The sequence below is a fragment of the Hemitrygon akajei genome, chromosome 18, assembly GCF_048418815.1.
Source record: "Hemitrygon akajei chromosome 18, sHemAka1.3, whole genome shotgun sequence".
Taxonomy (NCBI): Eukaryota; Metazoa; Chordata; class Chondrichthyes; order Myliobatiformes; family Dasyatidae; genus Hemitrygon; species Hemitrygon akajei.
The window spans coordinates 64,538,310-64,558,788 of record NC_133141.1 but is presented as its reverse complement, the minus strand read 5'-3'; the positions used below and the strand labels follow the sequence as shown (position 1 = coordinate 64,558,788).

General features: G+C 42.2%; 1 protein-coding gene across 1 annotated transcript in view; it reads right to left on the bottom strand.

Moving 5' to 3' along the window:
- Positions 1–20,479, bottom strand: part of LOC140741490 (plexin domain-containing protein 1-like) — an 810,319-nt gene that overhangs the window by 241,699 nt on the left and 548,141 nt on the right. The window contains exon 5 of the mRNA XM_073071746.1: positions 14,784–14,906. Coding sequence (XP_072927847.1) covers positions 14,784–14,906 — 123 coding nt within the window. The remainder of the gene's footprint in view (positions 1–14,783; positions 14,907–20,479) is intronic.

Sequence of the window (20,479 nt, the reverse complement as noted above, 5' to 3'; positions counted from 1 at the left end):
GGAGGGATAGGTTAGTAAGTTTGCTGATGACATAAAGGTTGGAGGTGTTGTGGATAGTGTGGAGGGCTGTCAGAGGTTACAGCGTGACATTGATAGGATGCAAAACTGGGCTGAGAAGTAGCAGATGGAGTTCAACGCAGGTAAGTGTGAAGTGGTTCATTTTGGTAGGTCAAATACGATAGCAGAATATAGTATTAATGGTAAGACTCTTGGCAGTGTGGAGGATCAGAGGGATCTTGGGGTCCGAGTCCATAGGACACTCAACGCAGCTGCGCAGGTTGACCCTGTGGTTAAGAAGGTGTATGGTGTATTGGCCTTCATCAATAGTGGGATTGAATTCAGGAGCCGAGAGATAATGTTGCAGATATATAGGACCCTGGTCAGACCCCACTTGGAGTACTGTGCTCAGTTCTGGTTGCCTCACTACAGGAAGGATGTGGAAGCCAATAGAAAGGGTGCAGAGGAGATTTGCAAGGATGTTGCCTGGACTGGGGAGCATGCCTTATGAGGATAGGTTGAGTGAACTTGGCCTTTTCTCCTTGGAGCGACGGAGGATGAGAGGTAACCTGATAGAGGTGTATAAGATGATGAGAGGCATTGATCGTGTGGATAGTCAGAGGCTTTTTCCCAGGGCTGAAATGGTTGCCACAAGAGGACACAGGTTTAAGGTGCTGGGGAGTAGGTACAGAGGAGATGTCAGGGTTAAGTTTTTGACTCAGAGAGTGGTGAGTGCGTGGAATGGGCTGCCGGCAACGGTGGTGGAAGCGGATACTATAGGGTCTTTTAAGAGACTTTTGGATAGGTTCATGGAGCTTAGTAAAATAGAGGGCTACAGGTAAGCCTAGTAATTTCTAAGGTAGGGACATGTTCGGCACAACTTTGTGGGCCGAAGGGCCTGTATTGTGCTGTAGGTTTTCTGTGCTTCTATTTATTTGTTTATTATTTTTGATTTGCAGAGTTGTCTTCTTTTCCACATTGGTTGTTTGTCAGTCTTTGTGTGTAGTTTTTTGTTGATTCTTGTGTATTTCTTTGATCTACCGTGAATGTCTGCATGAAAATGAGTCTGAGGATTGCATATGGTGAGATATACATACTTTGAACTTTGAACATATCACTATTGTAATGGCAACAACCTTCACAAAATGCCCAAAATGCTGTGCAGAAAGAGAATAGATGCTGGGCCATGAAGATGTTAAAGATATAGAACAGAGAACACTATAAGACAGTACAGACTCTTTGGCACTCGATGTTGTGCTGACCTACTCTAAGATCAATCGGACATTTCCCTCCTACATTTTGTCTATCATCTGCTATATGGGCCTATCTATGGGTTCTGTTAATGTCCCTAATCTATCTGCCTTTATCCACACATTCACCACTCTCTGTAAAATACTTGCCACTGATTTTCCTCCAATCACCTTAAAATTATTTCCCCTGGTATTAGCCATTTCTATCCTGGGAAAGAAATTTCTGGCTGTCCACACAATTATTGCCTCCAGTGTACAAGAATAAAGAAACGTTCCCATAATTGTGCAGGGCACTGTTGAGACCACACCTGCAGTAGGGTATATACAGTCCTTAATTCAGAAAGCACACTTGCATTGGGTGCCGTGCAGAGAGGATTTGGTAGGATGATCCCTGAGGTGAGAGGGCTGTTCTGTGAGGATTGAGGAGAATGGTCCACTATTCTCTGGTGAATTTTGGGATACTAGGTGACCTTACTGAGACAAAGATAATTCTAAGGGAGTTGTCGGTGTATCTGCAGTGAGGATACTTTCCCAGGTGGGAGTAGTCTTAAGAAAATAAGACCATAAGACGAGTCTGCTGGTTTATTATCATTTTCATCCCATTCTTCTGCCTTCTCCCCCATAAACGTTGACATACTTACTAATCAACAACTTATCAACCTTTACTTTAAATATAGAATGAACTCCACAGATTCATCAACCTCTGGCTAAAGAATGTCCTCATTTCTGTTCTAAAGGGACATCCTTGTCTTCTGAGGCTGTGCTCTAAGGTTCTAGACTTTAAGTTAAGGGACTAAACATATGATTAAAATGAAAAGGGCATTCTTTGATGGATAGGAATTCCTGGAATCCTTTAATGCTAAGACATTAGTACGCACTGAGCTGGGATAAGTCCACAGGGGAATGAGGGTTATGGGAAACAAGCTGGAATATGGAGCTGAAGTCAAGATTAGCTCTGCTATGGTCTAATAATTGAATACTGGATCAGGCTTGAGAGGCCGAGGAGCCTATGTCTTATATTCCATGGAAGGAAAAGGCATTAAAAATCCAATTAAACAGATTTAGCTTGAGGTTTATTTTGCAAAGGGAAGCAAGTTAGAAAAGTAGAGAGATTTATAGATTAAATTCTAGAGTAAGGTACAAGAGGCATAATTACAGAGCAATGGCTAATGTTGTGAGAAAGGTGAACACAAAAGAAATCAGTATTTGGACAAGAAAAGTACTTAGCAATGAAGGCTGGTTAATTAATTAATTTCAGTGGGATGAATTAAGATCTTACCCAAAGAGAATTACAAGACCAAAAGATGGATTGTTTATTAAATCCCTCATAGTTTTAATGTCTCCGCAACAATGGTGAATTTAATCTTTTCCCCTACTTTCCTTATTGTGCAGCATTTAAATCTCATGCTTGCTTGTAGACATAAAGAATGTGCCATTCTCTCTTTCTAAAGTAATATTATTAAAGTTGTCTCTTTGAACTCTGAAAGGCCAGAATCAATTAAACTTCACACGAATCTCAACATTTTACTTGGACACATCTCAAAATCAGAATTCCGCAACACTGGCTGTTGACTTTATGTCCAACAATAACTCTCATCATTTTTTCAATCCAAGTTATTATCAAACTCAATTGCAGGAACAGGGATAATTACACTCTGTGCTAATGAGTGTATGTTCGCAGTCTTTGGCTGCTGTAGCCACTTCAAGGTTTGACGTCTTGTGCATTCAGAGATGCTCTTCTGCACACCACTGCGGTAACGTGTGGTTATCTGAGTGACTGCCACCTTCCTGTAAGCTTGAACCAGTCTGGCCATTCTCCTCTGTCCTCTCTCATTAACAAGGTGTTCTCACCTTTAGAACTGCTGCTAACTGGATTTGTTTTTTTTTAAATTTATCACATTATTCTCTGTAAATTATAGTGACTGTTGTGCATGAAAATCCCAGGAGATCAGCAGTTTCTGAGATACTCAAACCACCCCATCTGACACCAACAATCATTCCATGATCAAAGTCACTTAGATCACATTTCTTCCTCATTCTAATGTTTGGTCTAAATAATAACTGAAACTCTTGACCTTGTCTGTATATTTTTATGCAATGAGTTGCTGCCATATGATTGCCTGATTAGATATTAGCATTAGTGAGCAGGTAAACAGGTGGCCACTGCGTGTATGTTCCAACAGATAAAGTGCTGTAACTGAGCTGTGACTGGTCTGTTAAGATGAAAATATTCATAATTTACTGTTGCTACATGGTGGGATCACTGGCACAGAAATAAAGAGCACTGTTTAATCTAAAAGATCACAAGAAAAATAGAAATTTGGATGCACTTCAATTCAATTTAACTTAACTATCAATTTAACTGCACCATTCTTTATATTACATCCATCTGCGTCTTAGATGTTGGATTCATGGACTTAGTATTGGCGTTCTGTTCATACCAACACTATAATAAATAAACCCTGAGTTAAGGTCTGGCCTAAAGCTCCAGTGAGATTCAATTTATTGTATTAATTTACACAGATATAATATCAAATTTGGGATAAGGCTCTAGGTATAGCTGCTTCAAAGCCATAGGAATCATGTAACATATGAGAATTCCTGGCTTGGAATCACTTTTGGGAATTATCCTCTAATAACTGTAAGCACATACATTGGTTATTTAGCAAGGATAGCAATACTGTCAACAAAGAGTTTGTACATTCTCCACATAGCTGTGTTGTTCTTTCCCACATACCAAAGATGTATGATCAGGGTTAGTGACTTGTGGGCATGCTATGCTGGTACTAGGAATATAGTGACACTTGTGGGCAGCCCAGCACAAATCTCACTGATTTAATTTGATGAAAATGACACATTTCACTGCATGTTTTGATATTTTGCTGTACATGTGACAAATAAAGCAAATCTTTATCTTTCGGTGAAACTCTGAAAATGCTGATATTTTAGCTGTTCATGACATAATTCAACTCTAACTAATCTCTATAACCCCCTGATGGCTCTTGGCCTGTACTCACTGGAGTTTAGAAGAATGAGGGGGGGGGGGGGGGATCTCATTGAAACCTTTCAAATATTGAAAATCCTGGATAGAGTCTAGAACAAGAGGGCACAGCCTCAGAATACAAGGATGCTCCTTTAGAACAGAGATGAGGAGGATTTTCTTTAGCCAGAAGGTGGTGAATCTGTGGAATTCATTGCCACAGATGGCTGTGGAGGCCAAGTCATTTTGTATATTTGAAGTGGAGGTTGATAGATTCTTGATTAGTAAGGGTGTCAAAGGTTATGGGTAAAAGGCAGGAAAATGGGGTTGGGAGGGATAATATATCAGCCATGGTGGAATGACAAAGCAGACTCGATTGCCCCGATCCACTGCTGACACGCACCTCAATACCAAGCACATTTTACACTGGTGCAAAGCATCTGTACAAGTCCTGTGTACAGCCCATACACATGATTGAGATTTTGAGAGACCGGTGGTTGGATATTCTGGCTGCTGCAAGGCTGCAGGCATCTTCTGTCATGTGGGAACTTGGCCCATGACGTGATTCAGTTTAGCTATATATTCAAAGACCTCTCTTCTCTTGAACCTCCCACTGTTACAGTTCAAACACGAGGAAATCTGCAAATGCTGGAAATTCAAACAACATACACAAAATGCTGGTGGAACACAGCAGGCCAGGCAGCATCTATAAGGAGAAGCACTGTCGACGTTTCGGGCCGAGACCCTTCGTCAGGACATGGCGAAGGGGCCTGACGAAGGGTCTCAGCCCGAAACGTCGACAGTGCTTCTCCTTATAGATGCTGCCTGGCCTGCTGTGTTCCACCAGCATTATGTGTTATTGTTACAGTTGGAGGTTTCCACCTGCTTTCAATGGACATCAATCATACTGGTTGGGGCCCAAGAGCAGGGCGAGCTGCCTCAATAACTATTGCCCAGTAGCAATCGCATCTACTGAACTTAAGTGTTTTAAGAGGTTGGTTATGGCTAGAATTAACTCATGCCAGAGCAAGGTCCTGGACCCACTGCCAACCGCCTACCACCACAACAGGTCTATAGTGGATGAAATCTCACTGGCTGTCCATTCAGCCTTAGACCAACTGGACAACAGCAATACCTATGGCAGGCTGCTGTTTATTGATTACAGCTCAGCATTCAATACTATCATCCCCTTAGTACTAATTATCTCTACAGATGTACAACAAGAGAATTGTCATCTGGTATAGAGGCCCTAACGATCGAGAAAGCTGCAGAGGGTTATAGCCTCAGCCAACCCCATCATGGAGGATATCCTCAAAAGGTAGTCCCTCAGGAAGATGGTATCCATCATTAAAGGCCTCCACCAACAAGGATATGCCCTCTTCTCATTACTACAACAGGGAAGAAGTACAGCAGCCTGAGGACACACACTCAATGATTTTGAAACAGCTTCTTCTTCTCCGCCACCAGATTTCCATGAACTCATGAACACTTCATCACTATTTTGCTCTCTTTTTGCATTATTTTTTAACATATTTAATGTTGTAACATTGTAAATTTTACAATACAGTACTGCTGCTGCAAAACAAAACAAAATGTCATGGTGATACTAAACCTAGCTGCCCTATAATTTTGTTTAAATATATTGACGGGTGGCCACATTTCTAACTTGCAAACTGTTTGGGTTATGAACAGTTCTTAGGAGCGGAACCCTGTCGTAACCTAGGGAGAACTTACAATGTTACTGGAGAACCAGAGTATGCTGGATGGGTCATAGTGCCAGTCAGTGACCCCACTTGCTTATCAAGCTCCTAAGAACAATGGTTCCCAGCTGGAGATTGGGCCCACTCATACAAGTGGTCTTGCTTCATGTAATGTAGACGGTGGGGAATGAATATCAATTGCAATGGTATCATCATGTCAGCTCAAGAATACCCTCCTTCTATGTCTATAGGAATTGTGCTGGATGTAGTAACAAAGATTAGCTTTAATTGTCACATGTACGTCAAAACATTGAAGCATACAGTGAAATGAGTCCTTTGTGTCAAATCAAATCAGTGAGGATTATGCAATGCAGCCTGCAAGTGTCATCATATTTCTGGTGTCAACACGGCATGCTCACAATTTACTAACCCTAACCATATATCTGGAATAGAACATAGAAAAGGAACAGGCCCTTTGTGGGCAGAACCAATTAAATTAGTAATCAAATGGGCAGCTACACTTTGACTACACAATGTCCATATCCTTCCATTTTTCTCACATTCATGTGCTTATCTAAACATCTCTTAAAGTCTAATGTTTCTGTCTTTACCACCACCCCTGTCACAAGGGGACAGGAATAACTAAAGGATAGAACCAGATGGGGAGACCAGGGCGTGAGAAAGAGACAGGGCGTGTTAGGTAATCCTGGGGTTCAGAGAGAGTCCGTGGCTAGGCTGGGTCCCGGAGTCAGTGGCTAGGCTGGGTCCCGGAGTCAGTGGCTAGGCAGGAAAGCCCCCTGGGCGGCCGCTTAACTCCTGGGCAGGGCGGCCGCTTAACTCCTGGGCAGGGCCGCCTCCCAGGCAGGAACACGGAGGCCCGGGCAAGACACAGGACACCTGGGCAGGTAGCAGGCACAGCCCATCAGAGGTGAGGGATAGGAAGGGGACAGAGTCCCCCTGCCATGTAACAGCAGTCCAGCCTGCTACCCGACAGAGGCAAGGGATCGGGAGGGAACTTGGTCCGGGGTGACTCCAAGGCTGACTCACAGAACTTGGGGATGAAGCCATGGGCCCTCCAAGCCAGGACGACCAGAACAAACAGAGCCGATTGGATGAAACACCTCAGAACATGGCAAACCAGCTCGTACAAGACGATCAGCGAACAGGACAAAACAGGTTCCAACCAGGAGGACAATGACAACCCCCCCCCGACTAAGCTCGGTCCCAGAGTCCCTTATATCCACCTGCCAGCCGATAGGCAACAGGTGCACCTTCTTAAGCCAAGATGATCCTATTCGGCTTAAGGGTGACAGGAGGGACGGCTGCAAGACCCGGAGTCTGGAGTCCACGGACCGGATCAAGACCCGGAATGCGGTCCCCGGACCGGACCATAACAACCCCAGGCAACGCACTCCAGGCACCCACTACTCTCTTTGTAAAACACGTCCTCCTCATACCTTATTTGAAATTACCCTCCCCCCAGCTGAAATGCATGCCCTCTGGAATGTGGGAGAAAACTGGAGCACCTGGAGGAAAGTCACATGGTCACAGGGTGAACGTACAAATTCCCTTCAGACAGCGGCAGGAATCAAAGCCCAATTGGTGATCACTGGTGCTGTAATGCAATTGCGTTAACCTCTAATCTACTGTGAGTGACAGGGAGGAATGCTGGTGACTCCCCCATTGAAAGCAAAGTGGTCAATCCCTTCTTAGAGTAGACTTGCTGAGATCCAACAGAGAATTGAAACCAGAATCTTTCAATGTGAAACTGTTCCCTGCCTTATCCAATCACTTATAATCAGCGCTTTGACCCCTACACATGCTTTCAATATTTCACAGATGTGGCACAGCAATTAGACAAGAACTTTAGGGATTACACAATTTAAAAACAAATTATTTCCACTGAAAATCACTCTGTTTTCTAAAAAAAAACACTTTTCTCCTGTTAAAGAAAGGATTACTTGAACAAATTGCTGGAACTTTTGCTTTTTGGAGCTTTGGGAGTGGGCAATTTGTTGAATCCAACTGAAGAGAGATTATTTAATTTTCTACTCCATGCTCGCCTTCTGATCTCTTTGGTCATGATGATGTCACTGCATTCCACGCCAGGGAATGTGGAACTTTTCCCCTTTTGGAAAATCAGGAATCAAGCTCTAGAGCCTGTCATTGCTCCTTACAGGTGGAACAAATTATTATGACAGGACACAGCAAGAGAGAAAATTAAATGTTCTCCAAGCCTGATCTTCCAAGAAATATTTTTGCCTTTCAAGATTTAGTTTAATCTTTGTCATTGATTTTAGTTGTCAAATCCACACCAATTTGATCTCTACAACACATTTCACTAAATGTTTCTATGTACATGTGACAAATAAAATTAAGCTTTATCTTTATCTCTAGTTAATAATAACTAGTTTGCTTTCTAATAAGATTGAAATCCAAATTGAAAGAACCTTACTGAGTGGTTTGGGCTCTTGGCCAGTGGCCTTGGTCTTGATCAGTGTTAAAAGAATCCTGAGCTTTATATAAAGTCATATACAGTAGTCATATAAAGCCACAGATTTATCTTTTTTTGTCATATAGAATGTGTCGTTTTCATCAACAGCCAACTGAGGATGTGCTGAGGGCAGCCCACAAATGTCACCATGCTTCTGGCATCAACACAGCATGCTCACAAATCACGAACCCTAACCCATACATCTTTCGAATGTGTGAGAGAACCAGTACACCTAAAGGAAACACTCATGGTCACAGGAAAAACAAACAACCTCCTTATAGATTGGAATTGAAACCCGATTGGTGATCATTGCGCTATGCTACTGTGCAGTCCGTGATATACAGTAAATCTTTGATAAGTAATACAGACCCTTGTGCTCTGGTACAGAAACGTAGATGACGGCAGAAGCATTTGAACAGTGATATGGGGCAACACACACAAAATGCTGCAGGAACTCAGCAGGCCAGGCAACATTTATGGAAAACAGTACAGTCTACGTTTCAGGCCGAGACCCTTCAGCAGGTCTCATCGTGATACAAGCATTTCACGGTATCTTGGTACATGTGACAATAATAAAACCAATGCCAATGTAAAGATAAGAGAACAGTTATGTCAAATCAAGGTACACGGAACTTTCTTGCAAAGAATGGGAACTCTCTAGGATTCTCTTCCCCAGAAACGTGTGGAGGCTGGCTCATTGGAAGTATGGTGGATTCCTTTTTATTGGGCAATCAGTTAATCGGGTCAGCCACCTTATTTGGGACAACTCTTAAAGAACAAATCCAATCGTGAAAATAACCTTTACTTTATTTGGGACACTATGCTGCTTAATCGGGACAGGAAATTGTTGCCAAACAGTTTCTTGCTGGCATCAGTCTCGTGTATGGCTATTAGGCACTACACTGTACTTAGAGTGAACAGTTTTAAACAGCGTCAGTTGCATGTGCTTGTGTTAAAAAGCAATGATTTTTATCACTGATAGCTGGCGAAAAATAAGCAGTAAGACAATTCAGAACTGTTCTGCTCACTGCAGTTTCAAGCATTCAGGCTTGGAGATGGCAGAAATGGCCAGGAGTGAAAATGAAATGATTTCATTGCTTTAACAAGTTAGGTACTATGAAGAATTTGAAGGTATCAGTCATCTTGAATGTTGTGATGAAATGAAAATTTGGAGGATGCAATCAATGAAAACATTTTATGATGGCAGGTCTATTATGCACACTAGGTATCTAAACTAATTTTGTTCTCTAAAGCCAATGAAAAGAACACAGCAGCATACACTGGATGAATTCCTCCATTGATGACTATTAGGAAATAATACAGTTTTTTAATACTTAGTGGTATTGGTAGTGCTCTAATTTGTTCTATACAGGTAGTCTCCGGGTTACAAACGAGTTCCGTTCCTGAGTCCGTCTTTAAGTCGGATTTGTACGCAAGTCAGAACAAGTACATCCGGTATTATTTAGCATCAGTTAGTCAAACGTTTGTCTTAGTATATAGTATATATTTTACCTTTCTATGCATATAAAACACTTAAGAAACGTATGTGTTCCAATAATTAAACCACTGCGTTGCTTAGTAATAATTGTAGCTTTCATCGGGGCAGGGCCTTTCACATGCTCCATTATTCTCACTTTATCCTTTAAAATCATTCCAATTGTTGACCGACTGTAGCCTAACGTTTTTCCAATGACCAATGACGTTTCACCTCTTTCCAAACGCTTTATTATTTCCACTTTATTTTCAATTGCGATCGCTTCCCGTCAATGGAACAGAAACACTGCGGGCGGCGGGTCCCGAGGTCCGCTGGGTCCTAAAGTCCACCGCACTGAGATGGGTTAAATGGGACAAGTGGGGGCTGTGCTGGGTTTGGGTATTTGATCCTCCTCAATATTCTGCGTGGCAATTTAAACTGGAGGTGGCAGTGTTTTTTTACGAGGTCGAGTTGCGAGCTCAACATCAACCCGGTGTGCTCGGGAGCAGTCTGTCACTGGATCGAACTCGGGAACCTCCGTTCTTGAGCCCGGCGCTCATCTCACTGCTCCACCAGCCAACCCGAAAAGGGGGGGGGGGTTCAGGGTGAATCTTGCTAAGAAAAATTTAAGCCAAATACAAAGTTACACACTCAACACAGTGTCAATGGAAACAACTTAAAATGGCGGAAGGAGTCGCGAACTGACTTAAAATGGCGGACAGCATTCTCCTTCCTCGGTTCGTAAGTACGAGTTGTTCGTAAATCGGATGTTCGTAACTCAGGGACTACCTGTATTTCATTTACATATATAATTTGTTACTCAGTTAAACAGCAGTTTGTCTTTTTAATAACTTTTTAACTACTTCCATGAAGCTTCGGCTAATTGGTGCAGCCGCTTAAATGGACCAAAATGTACTGATCCCAGTGTGTCCGAATTAACCAAAATCCACTGTACTTCAGTTGGACATGGATAAATTTTTGAAAGATTGGAGGTCTCAGGGCAATCTGGCACAGACAAAGAGCTGAGGTCAGAGGTAGATTTGCCTTTATCACATAAAATGGTCATGGTCAGGAAGCTCAATTCTGCTCTCATTTTCTTGTATTGCTTGTGCCTGAATTTTAAAACATCATACACAATAGAATAAAGGTGTTCTCTGCTGGAGCTGAACACCTCATGGGGCACCCAATGTGTTAAACTAGCTTGGAGACACTCCGTGATGAATGACAGCAGGTTGCTTTTAGGGCAATTAGATGAGAGAATTAGATTGTGCCGCAGTGAATATCTTCAAAAAGATGTACTTTACTGGAAATACTGTTTTAACAAATTGATAACGAATTTCTCCACACTGACAACTGCTACCACCTGATTTTCTGCTCCTGCAATCCAAGCAAAATTCCAGGCCAACTGTAGATGTGAAACCGGGGGAACGGGAGAAATGAGCAATTGCAGGTTTAGAAATACTGATGGCACACATTTTAATAAGTATGCACTGATCACAGACATGGCCCAGAAATCAAGGGGCACTTGAGGAATCAATTATAAATCTGATTAATTTGTGTGTTGCCTGCTGAGAAGGATGTGTTTGGAAACTTAAAAATTGTTTGCATAATACTTCCAAAGAAATCATCAGAATTATAATCATTAGCATTATAGTTTTTATGCTTTCCCCACTACTCTCTCCCCATTTCAATTCCCAGCCCAAACCTGTCCCCAAGTCAATGCTTTATTTCCATCTACATATACTGCCTGACTTGCTGAGTTCATCGAGCATTTTGCATGTGTTGCTCAATATTTTCAGCATCTGCAGAATCTCTTGTGTCTAGTCCCACCCATTTATATAATTCTGTCCATCAGTCCTACAGACATTCCCCACACTGTGGTCTTTCCTGTGTTGCATCACACTCTGACGTCCCAGTTTCCCATTCTCCAAAGTAAATGCCTTGTCCATCCTGTTCCACTAGTGGGAATATAGCTCAGTGGTAGAGCACTTGACTGCAGATCAAAAGCTCCCAGGTTCAAATTCAGATGCCCCCTATCTATCTTCTAGCTTCTCATAACATTAATGTTACTTTAGCAAGGCCTTTTACAAAGATGAGGTAGTAAACAGAATTAGACATTGGCTTTGTGGGAGAAGCCAGAGAGTAGTAGTAGAGGGTTGCCTCTCTAACTGGGGGCCTGTGACTAATGGTGTGCTGCAGGGATCGGGGCTAAATCCATTGTTGTTTGTCATCTATATCAATGACCTGGATGACAATGTGGTAATTGATTCAGCAAATTTGCGGATGACATGAAATTTGGGTTCTGTAGTGGACAGCGAGAAATGTTATCGAAGCTTGCAGCAGGATCTGGGCCAGCTGAAAAATGGCAGATGGAATTTATTTATTTAGAGATACAGTGTGAAATAGGCCCTCCTGACCCCTTGAGTTGCACTGCTAGCAACCCACTGATTTAACCTTGTCTAATCATGGAATCTTAAGTTTATCTTGGCTGGTGGGGCGGAAGCGAATGAGGATATACTCCCACTACCTATTAATGTTCCCAATGGCGTGTATCTCAAATAGCCTCTGACAACCAAGTCGAGTTTTTGGCCTTCATGTGTGGCTTAGCTACTAAGATTGGTTTAACAATTTCTACTGACAGAAGGGTCAAATGAGGGTTACTGGCACCTTAAAACCAATCACTTCAGGCAGATTGTGGCTTGTTAGCTGTGGTTGGCAGTTCATCTAACAGAAGGAAAATGCTGATCTTAAACCTCCACTGCTTTGCACTCATGGGGACAGTAAAACCCAAGGAAAAATCCTAAGGCAGTCTCATGTTGAGTTCAGCGCCGACAGGGAGCTCCTGTGATGCTGCTGGTGCCTAACTGTATCAGTCTCTGCTGCTCCTTTGAATTCATTAGCTGTGTGGAGAGGGGGACATGGGCAACATCCTCTCTATATTATACTGCCCTGGCTTGCATATGTAGACAGCTATGGCACAAAATCTATGGTTGACTCTGACCTATGGAGGCCTCGCTAATCACAGAAACATAGAAAATAGGTGCAGGAGTAGGCCATTCGGCCCTTCGAGCCTGCACCGCCATTCAGTATGATCATGGCTGATCATCCAACTCAAAACCCTGAGACAAAATCATGAGACAATTTACAATGACCAATTAACCTACTAACTTGTAGGTTTTTGAACTGTGGGAGGAAACTGGAGCACCAGGAGTAAACTCACTCATTCACAGGGAGGACGTACAACTCTTACAGATGACGTCTGAATTGTACTCCAAACTCCGATGCCCCAATCTGTAACAGGATTGTGCTAACCTCTATGCTATCGTGGCACACATTTAATGCAGATAAGTGTGAGGACAAGCCAGAGTTGGAATTTAAAAACGATGTAATGCTGAGGCTTTATGAGGCATTTCTAAGGCCTCACTTGGAGTCTTGTAAGCAGTTTTTGGCTCCCTATCTAAGGATGAATGCACTGACATTGGAGAAAGTTCAGGGAATGAAAGGCTTATCACTAGAATTTTAGAAGAATGGGGGAATCTCATTGAAACCTATTGAATGTTGAAAGGCCTAGATAGAGTGGATGTGGAGAGGATGTTTTCTATAATGGGGGAGTCTCAGACTAGAGGGCAGAATCTCAGAATTAAGGGACATCCATTTAAAACAGAGATGATGAGGAATTTCTTTAGTCAGTGGGTGGTGAATCTGTGGAATTTATTGCCATGGGTGGCTATGAAGGCCAGGTCAGCCATGATTAAATAGCGCACCAGACCTGATGGGCTGAATGGCCTAATTCTGCTATATCTTAAGGACTTACACAGTGAGCAGCAGGGCATTGAGGAATACAATAAAATAGAGGGATCTGGTAATACAGGCCCATAATTGCTGAAAAGTGGTGTTCAGGTAGTTAGATTCTTAAAGAGAGCTTTCAGCATGTTGACCTCCTTCATAAATCAAAATACTGAGCACAGCACTTGGCATGTTACGTTGAAGGTGTAGAAAATGTTGGTGAAGCATTGTGTGCATCTCAATTCACCTACCTACAGGAAAAATATGAATAAAATTGAAAGAGTGCAGAGAGAATGTACAAGGATGTTGCCAGGATATGAGGACCTGAGTTATAGGGAAAGATTGAATAGGTTAGGACTTTATTCCCCGTAGCATAGAAGACTGAGGGGTGATTTGATAAAGCTATACAAAATTGAGGGGTATAGATTGGGTAAATGAAAGAAAGCTTTTCCACTGCGGTAGGGTGAGACGAAAACTAGAAGCCATAGGTTAAGGGTGAAATGTGAAATATTTAAGGGGAACATGAGGGGGACACATGTTCACTCAGAGTGTGATGCGACTGTGGAGTGCACTGCCAGTAGAAGTGGTGAATGTGGGTTTGATTTCAACAGTTAAGAGAGGTTTCGATATGTACATGGACAGGAATTGTATGGAGAGCTTTTATTGAGGTACAGGTCAATGGTTCTAGGTAGAATAATAGTTTAGCTGAAGGAGCTATGTCTGTGCTGTCATGCTCTATGACCCTATGACTTTGCTGCTGCAGCCCTTTCCCTCCATTCCTTTCACAGGTCACTGTTTGGGGCTGTTACGATAACATACAGTTCACCAGCATTGAGTCGATTGTGCTGACTTAATGGACATCCACTTGATTAGTGAAAACCAGGCAAATTCTGGCACAACTTACTCCCCTTGTCTTCGGAATGTGGGAGGAAATCAGAGCACATGGAGGAAACCCATGCAGTTATGGGGAGAACATATGAACTACTTATAGTCAGCAGTGGGAATTGAACCCCAGTTGCCAACATGGTAAAGCATTACACTAGTCACTATGCTACTGTGCATCACCATTACCATTATCATTTATCATTAACAAATAGGTTACCGTTATCAAAGTATCTGACAGTGGAATTCCTGGAGTAACTGGGATCGAAGTTGGCCATGAGTGGCGCAATGAACTGAGTGGCCGTCAGCATCCGATGGATCACATCTCCAGTGAATATGAAGCCTGAAGGAAGAAGAGAAGACAAATCAGATTCCCTTATTATCCAAAGGGATTTTTCCTGGGATCCAAAGTGCAAGGTTCAAGTTCGATGCAAATTTATTTTCAAAGTACGTATATATCACCACATACTACTCTGAGATTCATTTTCAGAATCAGGTTTTATATCACTGGCATATGTCATGAAATATCCTGACGAAGGGTCTCGGCCCAAAACATCGACAGTGTTTCTCCCTATAGATGCTGCCTGGCCTGCTGTGTTCCACCAGCATTTTGTGTGTGTTGCTGTTTGAATTTCCAGCATCTGCAGATTTCCTCGTGTTTGTCATGAAATATGTTGTTTTGCAGCAGCAGTACAGTGCAATACATTAAAAACTATAAATGACAATAAGATATTTTGTGATGCTATGGGGGGGAAGGGGTACATGGTTGACAGCCCACTCCTGCATTTCTAATGGCCAGTACTGTTTTTTGTTCTTGTATTAAAATGCTTTTATGGGAATATGGTGGGAAGTTTCAGTTCATTTATTGTGACATTTTAGCTTGGGTTATACAGTTATTTGATTGTGTATTTGTGGGTCACACTAACTATAACTGGGGTGTGTGATGGTCACCTCCTCCATCTGTATGAGACCGGCAGGGTTCACTCTCCAGGTCAGGGTGCCTGGTCTGTTTTGTGTTTATCACAATAAAATGGTTGTTGAGTTAACGAGCTTCCTCGTCTGTCATTATGGACCAAATGCTCGCCACAATATAAATATATGCATTTATATAAGTAGTGAAAAAAGAGAGACAAAAAATAGTGAAGTAGTGTTCATGGGCTTATTGTCCATTCAGAAATCTGATGGCAGTAGGGAAGAAGCTTTTCCTAAAATGCTGAGTGTGTATCTTCTGGCTCCTGTACCTCCTCCTTGGTGGTAGCAATGAGAAGGCATGTGATGGCGGTTCTTTACAATGGGTGCCACCTTTTTGAGGCATTGTCTTTTCAAGATGTCCGCAATGCTGGGAGGTGAGTGCTCATGATGGACCTAGCAGAGTTTGCAACCTTCTGCAGCTTTTTCTAATCCTGTACAGTGGCCCTTTCATACCAGATGGTGATGCAACCAGCTAGAATGCTCTTGCAGGCATTTACAGTAAAACAAAGAAATACAATAAGATTAATATAAAAACTACACACAAAGACTGACAAACAACCAATGCACAAAATAAGACACTGCAAATACAAAACACAAAAAATAAAAAAGTATGTATTACACATCCCTTATCCTAAACACCAAAATCTGAAAACATCCCATATCCAAAATTTTTTTGAGGTCACAAATAGAAACTTTCATGAGGCGTAGAGAAGATTCCCAAGTGATGAGCAGGTCTCTGCGCATCACAGGCAGCTCTGAGAAGTGACCTTACATATGCAATGAACAAAAGTTCATGAAAAATAGAAAAATAATACATAATTGAAAAATGAAGATCTACCGTAGATTCCGGATTTTAAGCCGCTACTTTTTTCCCACATTTTGAACAGCTTTGAACTTTGCGGCCTATAATCCAGAGCGGCTAATACATGGTTTTTTTTCATGCCGCCTCGTAAACATTTTGCCTCATAACAGTAGACCAATAAAATTGATGAGTAGTTCACAGAGGTCCAATGAAATTGTACGATAAATCAAGCGCACTTTCACAATTAAATTATTGTAAATCAGTCATTTGTACTCACCCTCATCAACATGGAAAACACTCGAAGCATTGTGCTGCCTTATGGCAGTTACTTAGTTTATAATATTTTCGCTTAGTAATTCATTTTCTAGTTAAAGTTAGAAGAGTTTTAACTATATTTGTTTTCTGTACTACATCGCGGGATGCTATGACGTCACACCCGGTTTCGCGGTGTCTTGTGGGAAAATGCCGGTTTGCGATGAAACGGGACGGAGGGAGGGAGCGCATTACGCGAGCGGCTTTGGATCTGAGCGAACGCTGCTTTTAAGTTAAAGGTGATCAATAACTTTTCCTGGTAGGCAGCAATATATATATTTTTTACCAGTCGTTAGGAGATATTGGAATGTTGTTCAGTAAAGAAGTATACGCAACGTATATTTAAAAGTAGCCGCGTACGGGCACGGTTCGAAAACAAGCATTTGCAATATGTATTTGTTTTTGTTACCATATGGATTTAATTAAAAGTTAAAAAAATCCTCACGTGTAATATCTTTCTGTGTAAATATCTCATATTACAACGTGGGACACCTGCGGCCGAAAATCCGGTGCGGCCTAAAATCCGGTGCGGCCTTTACAATTAAAAAATTGATTTTATTTCTAAAATTAGAGCCAGCGGCTTTTAATCAGGTGCGCTCTGTAGTCCGGAATCTACGGTAGATATGTACTGAAAGAGTGGATTTGTCAGTGATATGCCACTGAACGATATGCTGATCATGAAATAAGCAAAGATCTATCATGACAAACTGAAAATTGAAGGTAATTGTGAATATTCAGCAGGCCGGTTGCAGAAATTTAAGAAAAGACACTGCATTAATTATTTTAAGATTTGTGGTGATAAAGGTACAGCTGATCATGAAGCACCAGAGAACTTAATTGATGATTTTTCCAAGAGTTGCCAAGTTCTTTAAGCAACGTATTTTTGAACTGACTTAATGAACTAGAGACGTTACGGTTTTCTGAAGGACTCAGCGGATTTAACTCTCAAGTAAGCAGGTACAGGACATTTAAGCAGATGAAGGTATACCAACATGGCTGGAACAGAAGGAGGAGGGGTGGGCTCCAAGCAAGGCTGAAACACAGAGGATTGAGACACCCTCTACCCACTGTTATGTTTGTTCTGAATAAAGAGAAACTTGGCGTGGGTTTAGATTAGAACATTTTATTATTGAACTGCTGTTGGACCCTGTGCCTGCACAACCCCATCACCATAGTGGCTTCCGGTTCTGCGCAAACCCCTCGCATTGCCCACTGGGAAATGAAGTTTTTATTACACACCCATAATAACACCTCTTCCCCCTTGACAGAAAAACAATCCCAATCATGTGAGATGTGGCAGACTTGGGGGAACTCCCCTCTCCTGCACAGTCACATCTGTCAGAAGTGCATGCGGCTGGGCGATATGGAAGACCGTGTAATGAATCTGGAGCTGCAGCTGGATGACCTTCAACTCATAAGGGAGAATGAGGCAGTCATAGATATGAGCTACAGGGAGGTAGTCACACCTAGGCTGCCGGAAGCAGGTCGTTGGATGACAATATGAGGGGGGAAAGCGAAAGTGAGTAGACAGGTAGTGCAGAGCACCCCTGTAGCCATTCCCCTGAATAATAGGTATACAGTCCTGGATACTGTTGGCGGGGACAACCGACCAGATGTGAGCCATGATGGCAGGGCCTCAGGCACTGAGTCTGACCCTATGGTGCAGAAGGGTGGGACGGAGAAGATTGTTGCCTCCCGGGTGCCAGGGTCCGGGATGTCTCTGACTGGGTGGACGAGATCCTGGTACAAGAGAGAAAGCAACCAGAAGTCGTGATAAATATTGGTACCAACAACATAGGCAGGAAGAGGGATGAGGTCCTGAAGTGTGAGTTTCGGGAACTAGGCAGAAGGCTGAAGAACAGGACCTCGAGGGTGGCGTTCTCAGGATTGCTGCCAGTGCTACGTGATAGTGATGGTAAGAATTGGAGGAGATGGCAGTTGAATGCGTGGCTGAGGAGTTGGTGCAGGGGGCAGGGTTTTAGATTTTTGGATCATTGGGATCTCTTCTGGGGAAGGTGGAACCTGTACAGATTGGATGGGTTGCACCTGAACTCGAGGGGGAAGCAATATCCTTGCAGGTAGGTTTGCTAGTATGGTTCCGGATGGTTTAAACTAATTTGCAAGGGGGATGGGACCCAGAGCGATAGAGCAGTGGAAGAAGTGCATGGAGTAAAGCCAGATCTAACATAGAGAGGCTTTGAGGAAAGAGAAGCAGTAAAAAGGGTGTAGAGGTAGTAAGGTAGAAGGGTTAAAGTGTGTGTACTTCAATGCAAGAAGCATCAGGAACAAAGCACAGGGTTGTGATTGTGGGAGATTTTAATTTTCCACACATAGACTGGGAAGCCCATTCTGTAAAAGGGATGGATGGTTTGGAGTTTGTAAAATGTGTGCAGGATAGTTTCTTGCAGCAATACATAGAGGTACCGACTAGAGAAGGGGCAGTGTTGGATCTCCTGTTAGGGAATGAAATAGGTCAGGTGATGGAGGTATGTGTTGGGGAGCACTTCGGGTCCAGTGATCACAATGCCATTAGTTCCAATATAATTATGGAGAAGGATAGGACTGGACCCAGGGATGAGATTTTTGATTGGAGAAAGGCTAACTTAGAGGAGATGCGAGGATTTAGATGGAGTGGATTGGGACAATTTGTTTTATGGGAAGGATATAATAGAGAAAATGAGGTTATTTAAAGGTGAAATTTTGAGGGTACAGAATCTTTATGTTCCTGTTCGGTTGAAATGAAAGGTTAAAAGTTTGAGAGAGCCATGGTTTTCAAGGGATATTGGAAACTTGGTTTGGAAAAGAGAGATATCTACAATAAATATAGGCACCATGGAGTAAATGAGGTGCTCGAGGAATATAAAGAATGTAAAAAGAATATTAAGAAAGAAATTAGAAAAGCTAAGATACGAGGTTGTTTGACAAGTAAGGTGAAAATAAATTCAAAGGGTTTCTACAGTTATACTAACAGCAAAAGGATAGTGAAGGATAAAATTGGTCACTTAGAGAATCAGAGTGGACAGCTATGTGTGGAGCCGAAAAAGATGGGGGAGATTTTGAACAATTTCTTTTCTTCGGTATTCACTAAGGAGAAGGATATTGAATTGTGTAAGGTAAGGGAAGCAAGTAGGGAAGTTATAGAAACTATGATGATTAAAGTGTTTTTAAGGAAAATAAAAGTGGATAAATCTCTGGGTCCTGACAGGATTTCCCTAGGACCTTGAGGGAAGTTAGTGTAGAAATAGCAGGGGCTCTGACAGAAATATTTCAAATGTCATTAGAAACAGGGATGGTGCCGGAGGATTGGCGTATTGCTTATGTTGTTCCATTGTTTAAAAAGGGTTCTAAGAATAAACCTAGTAATTATAGGCCTGTAAGTTTGACGTCAGTGGTGGGTAAATTAATGGAAAGTATTCTTAGAGATGCTATATATAATTATCTGGAGAGACAGGGTCTGATTAGGAACCGCTAACATGGATTTGTGCGTGGAAGGTCATGTTTGAAAAATCTTATTGAATTTTTTGAAGAGGTTACTAGGAAAGTTGACCAGGGTAAAGCAGTGGATGTTGTCTATATGGACTTCAGTAAGGCCGTTGACAAGGTTCCACATGGAAGGTTAGTTAGGAAGGTTCAATCGTTAGGTATTAATATTGAAGTCGTAAAATGGATTCAACAGTGGCTGGATGGGAGATGCCAGAGAGTAGTGGTGGATAACTGTTTGTCAGGTTGGAGGCCGGTGACTAGTGGTGTGCCTCAGGGATCTGTATTGGGTCCAATGTTGTTTGTCATATACATTAATGATCTAGATAATGGGGTGGTAAATTGGATTA